We start from the raw sequence: 8,274 nt of genomic DNA on the forward strand, positions 1-8,274 counted from the left end.
ATACACATTCATTTAAGCAGCAAAGGGGTCAAAATATTTCAGGGAGAAAACTGACTAGCGCCGTCTTGCTTTTTTTGTCATCCTGACCTAAGAAATTAAAAGGGTCACTCTCGGCACTGATGCTGCTGCGTCGCACCCTTGCCCACCCGCGTTTGGGTTGTGGGGGTCGCTCAGTGGAGCTGCCTGGGTTTTCTGGGGGCTAGGAAAGACCTTTCCTGCCCCGGGGGGTTCCTGCAGGATGCCGGGAGCCCCTCCTTTGCAGTGCTTGCATTCGGCAGCATCCCCGTAATTCTCCAAGGCAAAGCAGGAAAACCAAAGTACCTTGCTAATTTTGTCGCTTGGGCTGAAATTCCCCTCTCTGGGCTGTGGCTCCGGTGCCAGACAATGGCGGAGGGAAATAAATGGAACGTAGCCCTCCTGTTTATCTTAGTCACCGAACAGATGTTCCCAATTTCACGCTATTGGGAAAATGTATTGGCTTCGCACCTCCCCTTCTCCCTCCCAGCAGAAGGTATGTGGGAGACACAGAGCTGGCAATTTGCTAGGAGCACACCACCACTTATTACCTTGCCTATAATTTCCCCTTGCTGTACGTCCTGCCCCTCAGGCCCCTCGTTGTATTTACAGAATAAAACTGCTCTGCGGGGCAGGCGCTACCGCAGGTGACCGGGGAGGAACAAACCAGAGCCTGCATCAGCGAGGCAGTTGGGACGCTGGGAGGTATTTGGCCTGGTGCCTCAACTGCCTGCGCAGCGTGGCAGGTCTTAGCGTTGGCAGATGGCTTGACTTATTATTATTTAATGTTTTTCCACCGTGTAGTGCCTAGACGGCAAGCAGGGCAGGGAGCCAGCAACAAATTTCTGTATTCTCTCCATTACGGAAAGTAATTCCTAATTAAGTCTAAGGGAAAACAGCAGGGAGGAAGTTTCTTTTCCTTATTTTTATGTATCGCTTTTGAATTTTCCGCCACCTGTTTGTTTTTTAGAAACTTTTTGCATCTTTCCGGCCTCTCCGGAAGTCTGGGTCTCCTACATTTGCTTTTCTGAAAGTGCGTGAGCTCCTTCAGTGGGGCGAGGCCCTGGGAGAAGCACAGTCCCTGTGGGAGCGCAGGCAGGAGTGCCGTGGGCTCTGCCGGGACTCGGTCTCCTACCGGGTAACTGTCCGCGCTGCCCCAGCCGCTCAGCAAGCCGGACCTGACCCCCGAGCCCACCCGCGGTATCAGCCTGGCCACGAAACCACACTGAAGAGCTGTGAAAGGGCCAACCCCACGAGTGGCTTGGAGACATCTTTGCCACGCTCTTCTTTCGGGCAATGGTGGACGCTCTGCAAGCGCTTCTTTTACTGGGGATGTTCCAGCACCCTCCAGGACTAGGTCCAACCCCAGGCCCCGGGCTCCGGGCAGCTGAAAACCCTGCGGGTGGTGCCGAACCGAGCCGGCCCCACCACCCCCTCAGCGGTGTTCACGTTGGAAACGACCTTCCGGGCTCCGTCTGCCTTTGCAGGGCTGGTCTGCCACCCCTGCCCGGCCCCACACGCCGGAGCGGGACCCCCCGGGCCCGCCGGGGTGGCCGCAGAACCGCAGCCCCGGGCGCAGGCCGCTCTCCTCGCCCCCGCGTTGCCCGGGTAACGCGGCGCCCTCCCGCTTCCGGCCGGCGGGGGCGGCGCGCCGCGATGACGCCATCGCTGCGCGCCTCCGCGGCCGCTCCCTGACCGCCGCCGCCGGCGGCCGGAACCGGAGCGCCGCTGCCTCCCCGCACATGCGCATTGCGGCGCTCGCCCGTAGGCCCGGGCCTGCCATCAGCCCGGGCCCGGGGCGCCTGGCCTCGGCGGCTGCCGCCCGGCGCGGAGCCATGGGCAGGACGGTGAGTGCGGGGCGGCGCCGGGGCTGCGGGGAGGCGGTGGCGGTGCCGGTCCGGGTCCGGGCCTCGCCCCAGGCCCCTTCCGCGCTGGGGCCCGCAGCGAGGGGCGGCGCTGGGCCCGGGGCGGGGCGGCGGCAGCGCTCGGTCACCGTCCGCGGGGGGCCGTGGGCCTGCCGGCCTGGGCCTTGCGTGGCAGCGCGGCCTGGGGGTGCGGGCCGGGCCGTGGGCCCCTGCGCCCCGCCGCCCCGGCGCTGCCTCCCGGCGGGGCTCTGCTTTCCCCGGGCTGGGTGGCCGGCGTGCCCCGGTGGCCGTGCGGGGCTGTCGCTGCCCGCCCGCTCGGCGGGGCTCCGCGTTGTCTGCGCCGGACTTTCGACCTCGCAGGCCACGGGGAAGTCCTGGCTGAGCTTCCTGCCTTCGGTTCCTTTCCCAAGTCGATGCGGTTTAATTTAGGATCTGGTAGGATGTAGGAGGAGTTCAAATTTCCCCTCCTTCCGGTACTCCCTGCTTTCCTTTATGAGCGCTAACCTTTATTTGTCATTGTCCCTAACCTTGTTTGGCTCCTTCTGGAACACTTTGGTCCCGCTGGTCCTGACGGATGGTCCTGTCATCTGTGAACGTTGCAGTCTTTCTGTCGTCCCTCCTCCTCCATGAGTTATGACTACCCTGAGCATCGGCAGACCTTGCCTGGAACGTGTGATAGATGAAGAGAAGTAGGACTGTATTTCGGTAGCTTTCTCATCATGCACTCCATTTTTAAAGGAGAGGGAGTGAAAACTCACCAAAGTGAATAGTTTATCCAGATTTTTGACTTCCTAATGAGGCCATCATTAATGTGATGCTTGGAGTAATGGCAGCATGGCTGACATCGAGTTGCCTGGGCCTTAGAGTTGAAATCCGTTGAGCTGTAGGATGATACCCAGAAGAGACCGACTCAGCTTTCCAGCCTCACGGTGATGTGCTTTAAAACAGAAAGGCCCCCCAAAAATGATCTCGAGGAATGGGTGTCCAAATCTGTTTCCAGGCATCACGTGCCAACGTACAGGTTTGGGGGCCTGCTCCTCTGTATTCTGTTCGGAAAGTGTCGGCTGTGCGTGCTCTTTGCATCGCGTTTTGTACGCCCTGGATGAACGGTGATGGTTCTGTGATAAGAGGAGGTGACTGACAAGAGTTCTTTATCTGTTATTTTCTCTTTCCTGTCTTTGTGTATGGCACTGAATGCAAGCTAGCTGATTCTTTCCAGCATGTATCAGTAAGCTGTAACACATTACTGAGTGCATGATTCTTTTTAGAGTCTTTATGCGATTAAAAATTCATGCTTGGGGAGGGGCCTTGTAATTCTGAACTTTTTAACACACAAAATGAGCAAACTGAAACTTACTCTCTCGTTTTATCTTTTAGATCAACTCATATGTAGAATGTTGTGAGTCTATGAAGCACCTTAGCAGTTTCTTTCACTCTTCCTAGAAGGCCAGGTGTCACAGGAAAACTTCACTTTTCTGTTACAAGAATTAAGTGGCATCCAGAAACGGCAGCGGATTACCGACCTTCTGCTGAGTGGATGGCAGCACCATTAAAAATGTAATATTTCAGAACATTTATTTCATTCTCACAATGTCTCTCTGCTCATGGCTGTTTCAGTGTTGATATTTGAGTTTATACAAAGGGAATGAACCCACCAAAGGCTATTTATTTACGTGGTGGGCACAGTAAATGGGAACAAGCTGCTGCTGTTCACAAAGAGTAAGTCTCTGCAGCTGAGCTGTTTGAGCGGTTCTCTTGGATTCATCTAGTGAAGGTTTTGTCAGAATCAAAACTCCTCTTCTAAAATAGGGCTTGGACAGGAAGCCAGCGTGTTGAGCTTGCCCCTACAAACTACAGCTTATGCAAGCGGGGTTTGTGCTCCGTCACTCGGGCATGGTCTTGCTCTAATAGTGTGCACGCTGATTTCCCCGTGGCTGCTCAGGGCCTCAGATTAAGTAGCTATGTAAGAGTTTGCTGGAAAATGCCAAGTTGTCTTTTGTACCCTGGGGAAAGAGGCTGTAAGGAGAGACTGCATCATCGTAGAATGCTCTGAATCCAGAGCGTGTGAATTTTAACCTATCTTGCTAATTTAGTCCTTCAAAAATATCTGAAAACAAATGCTAAGCAGTATATATGCAGCATGTGGGAAGCGTGTTGGGTTGCGTGCTCCAGGCACAAAACTATGTTGGTTTTAAGTAGTGTTGGTTTAGTATCTGACCGCTTTAAATGCCTTGCAAAATACATTCTGGTAACATACTTCCGAGCTGCTTAGTATTTCCTTTCTACAGCCAGGAAATTATGGCAAAGAGGCACTTTAAAATTATGGGGGTATCTTTGATAATTGAGAACAGACCTCAATTTCTGAAGTTCCTTAATCATGAGTTAACCCATGCTCCTTTTTATTAGCCCCTGATTGATGTAGAGCCAACAGATTACTTGCAAATTTCTGTAATGGCGAAAAGGAATTAGAACCCGGGGCCAAGCAGAGGAGATCAGAACTGCAATTTCCATTTACGTTGTAATTTGAGGCAGGAAGCAGGGAAGAAACTTACCCAGTGATGCACATTGTATCAGGGAGGATTTTTGATATCAAAGTACAATTTCCTGCAGCCTTATAATTTACTCTGTGATTAGTTTTGTTAGTAACAGAGTAAAACAATTCTTGAAGTGACTTTTAAATTCCTTTAGTTTTAATTTTAAGAGTAATAGGATTTCTGGTTCAACAAAGGGAAGAAGATCTGCCCAGATCTGAATGCCTGGGTCTGAACGCCTGGGCGTGTGAGGAGGCTGGGGAAGTCCCTGTTGTTTTCTAGCATTATCTGATGAGTGCATTGTCATTTCATAATTCCCGGAATTTGGCACATCATAAGCCTGGGGTGAAGCAGAGAGCAGCTAACGGGCTACTGCTCATCACTCCCAGAACAACAATGGGTGTGTGGAAGGATGTTAAGATTATAAATCCTAAACACTCCAGAAGATCAAGATATTTCACTTATCTCTGTGGGTCCCACAGGGAGAAGTAAACTAGTAGATGTCTTTGAAAGGCTGCCTTGCCATTGGATGCGGTGACAGTCAGACCGCGAGGCTCGGCTGAGCAAGGGGAGGTACATCCTGTAGAGTGTGAAAAACATGATTGCCTCATTGTTCTTGCAAGACCTTCCATTATTTTCAGTTTGTTTATTTGGTGAAGCTTTGCCAAGTTTTGAAATGAGCAGAAATCTAGAATCATCGCTGTGTCTGGGCTGTAGAATTCACTTGCAAAAGTCCTTGGAGAACTTTTTTTTTCTTTAAAAGAAATATGATCCAATGCAAACACATTCATTAATATTACTACTCGCGTGGGTGGACTCTTGCAGGACTGCTGTTTGATTAAGAAGGATCTGTGAATTAGCCAGGATAATTCCAGAACAAAGTTCTCCTCTTTCCTGCATTAACACTGTAAAGCTTATAAAAGGTTACGACTAGTGCTGATACTGCATGCTACTAGGGAGCTGTTTGGAATCTGACTTGGTGATGATGGAAACAGAATTGTATTTCTATACGTCTGCCTGGTAAACAATAAGCAAAGAAGCAAAGCAAAGTTGTTTTAAGCAAAGAAGTTGAGTTTTGCAAAGCAGTTGTAACCGCCAAGCCGGAGAGTATCTGCCGTGCTGCCTTACCTCCTGCTGAGGCTACTTAAATGTGTTTTCCTTCTCTGCCTTCCTGCAGGTCTCTTCCTTCCTGGAAATTCAGCAAAGAGTTAGCGTTCCCAGGCTGCTGGATCTCTTCCATGTTAATGGATAATATTTGATATGTGCCCTGTAAATCCTGCCCTGGGACTCTGTGACCGGTGGGGTGCCTGATGCCTGTAATCCCCATTCCCCGCCGGGTCCGTTCGTTCCACGGCCCCCACACGACCTGCCTGCATTCGGCCTGTGGCCCGGTAAGGACCACTCACTTGGTGCGCACCAAGTACAACAATTTCGACATCTATCTCAAATCCCGATGGATGTATGGATTCATCCGTTTCCTGCTGTACTTCAGCTGCAGCCTGTTTACCTCCATCCTCTGGGTGGCACTCTCTATCTTGTTTTGCCTTCAGTACCTTGGCATCCGGATCTTTCTGCGTTTCCAGTACAAACTCTCCATCATCCTCCTCTTACTGGGGCGAAGGCGGGTAGACTTCAGCCTCATGAATGAACTGCTCATCTATGGAATTCATGTGACCATGCTGCTAGTGGGGGGGCTGGGATGGTGTTTCATGGTATTTGTGGATATGTAAATAAAAGAAGCGCATGTGGGCCGAGAAGGTGACTTTTCTTCTACCCCCAAATGTGTCAATATCTTTTCTTTTTTATATAAATTAATTTATTTATCAGTGCTACTTTTTACTGATAAATTAACGTATGTGTCTCTGGAATTTGTATCTTCTTCTTGAGGGTCGAGGTGCCATTTTGATTATCGAAGTGCAACACTTGATGGGGTGTTTTTTCTTTGCACAGTGCGAGTTAATATAAATTTCTTCTAGTCCATAGGAGCCTACCTTGCTGCTGTTCCTGTATTCCTGTGGGCATGAAAAAGGCAGTGATTTATCTGGAGGACAGAAGCCAGATAACTTTGCACCCCACGCTCTTAATCCATCTTCATCCTTTTCCTACAAATGTTCCTTAATGTCTCAGGCATGTAATATGTATCCTACTTGACCAGTGTTATCCTTTCTCTGTGTAGTTTGCATTTTGCATATTCCCTGCTAAGAATATGGGGCCAAATTCCATGGAGTGTAGGGGTTTGGGGGTGTTTTTTCTGTTTGGTTTTTAGGTTTGTGCAAGACATGCTTTTGACCCACTATACTGTTCTGTTCACTTTAACGTAATTATATAGCTTTGAATGGCTTTGTCCTTTTCAGGCGGTTAGTGCTGAGTAATTGACTCCTGCCCTAATGTAACAAATCCACTGGAGTGATGGGAGCGGAGTTTGGTGTCGTGTGCTCTTGAAATTCCCAGTCACGGCAAATATGTTATCATTTTGCAGTGATTAAGGGGAACCCATTGCAATGGAACTTAGTGTTTAGATCTTGGCGTTTGGTTCTACTTTTCCCTGAATTGATTAGTTCCAGTTTTCTCGCAGAGGTACTTCGGTCTTACGGAGTGTGGTGAGATGAGGCTGTTTTACCGAGGAGAGATTGAAAGCAGAGTACAATCTGAAATGGCAGGAATTGTTCTCTGCGATTACAGAAAACATCCTCTCTCCTACCTCTGCAGGAGTGAGAGTGGGGTCACTGGAGAGCTTTACTAACAGCTCAAGAAGGAAGTTAAGCACTGAGCTCAGTTTTACTGATCTTGATCTAAGATCTCAGACTGTTCCTCCGTAGTCAGTCAAGCAACTCTTTATCGAGTCCAGAAGCTGGCTTACAGTTTATTCTGCTTTTGTTTGGGTTTTCTTATAATGGAATATTCCTTGTGTTCTTTAAAGAAGTGTTTAAAACCAAGTTGGTAACAATGGTGGAGACCCTTTTTTTCCCCCTCCCCTGAAATCATTGGAGTCGATCATAACAGAATAAGCAAGACTGGAAATGCGTGACTGTTCTGTTACGATCTCTTTGGTCTGCGATAGGAATGTGGTTGAGAAGAAAGCCAGTTTGCACACAGGGAAAGATACTTCATATTTCAGCTTGTGAGTATTGCAGTCTTTTGCTGACATACTTTGATTTGTATGCTTATGGATGCAAAATAAGAGAAGCTTCTCTCTGAAGCCCAATGCTAAAGCAAACCCAGAAATTATCTCATTATCAAGGGTTACAGATAATGCAGACTGAACACGCAGAGCTGAATAAATAATGGGCCATGGTGGTGTGAACTTTAGATTAGCCCCGTGAGAGCCAAAGGCTGTTTCGGCAGGAAAGATGTAGTGTCAGCATATGTCACAAACCGGTGTCTGGAAGTTTCCTCCTAACTGTAGAGCTCCCCAGGGCTTTGTTCTGGGATCGCTCTCTGAACTGCGGGTCCTCGGTGTCCTGCAGGTCTGAGCTACAGCTTGCTCTGTGGCCAGAGGGAATTCCCAGTAGTTCCCAGCCCAGTGCTTTCCTCCCCAGTACAGCTGTCAGCCTGTGGCGTTGCAGCTCTGGTGTGCAGACTGCAGGACTCTTGGGGTGGCTGCACTCAAGAATTTCTGCAGGAAACACGTTACAGCCAGCCAGCAAACAGCCCTGGTGTGAGCTGCGAGATCAGCTGGGACCCCAGCGAGGCGCAGCCGGGAGCACCTCTCCCTTGCCCTTCACCAGAGCCTGGTTGGAGGTTGGGTGGTAGGACCTTGTTTCACCTTGGAGCGGCTGTATTTCCGCATTCCTTATAATGAGGAGTAAAAGGGTGATTTGTGGTACCTGTGGGCGCTGCTGCGCTCCCCACCCGTGCCTGCT

General features: G+C 50.0%; 1 protein-coding gene across 3 annotated transcripts; it reads left to right on the forward strand.

The window, feature by feature from the left end:
• The first annotated feature begins 1,823 nt into the window (after window positions 1-1,823).
• On the forward strand, window positions 1,824-6,258 carry TMEM250 (transmembrane protein 250). 3 transcript variants are annotated; one of them, XM_075716553.1, is made up of 4 exons: window positions 2,289-2,315; window positions 2,483-3,013; window positions 3,258-3,437; window positions 5,589-6,258. In XM_075716553.1, exon 4 carries the CDS (start codon window positions 5,722-5,724, stop codon window positions 6,139-6,141), a length of 420 nt encoding a protein of 139 aa, XP_075572668.1. In that variant the 5' UTR covers window positions 2,289-2,315; window positions 2,483-3,013; window positions 3,258-3,437; window positions 5,589-5,721; the 3' UTR covers window positions 6,142-6,258. The 3 variants fall into 3 exon arrangements, with proteins under 3 accessions (XP_075572669.1, XP_075572667.1, XP_075572668.1); XM_075716554.1 differs by lacking the exons at window positions 2,289-2,315; window positions 2,483-3,013 and adding an exon at window positions 1,824-1,862; XM_075716552.1 differs by having other exon boundaries at window positions 2,277-3,013.
• Window positions 6,259-8,274: the final 2,016 nt, after the last annotated feature.

Source organism: Pelecanus crispus, chromosome 9, assembly GCF_030463565.1.
Source record: "Pelecanus crispus isolate bPelCri1 chromosome 9, bPelCri1.pri, whole genome shotgun sequence".
Lineage (NCBI taxonomy): Eukaryota > Metazoa > Chordata > Aves > Pelecaniformes > Pelecanidae > Pelecanus > Pelecanus crispus.

Coding starts and splice junctions, on each gene's coding strand:
- TMEM250 (XM_075716554.1), top strand. CDS start 5,722: ATGCCTGTAATCCCCATTCCCCGCCGGGTCCGTTCGTTCCACGGCCCC.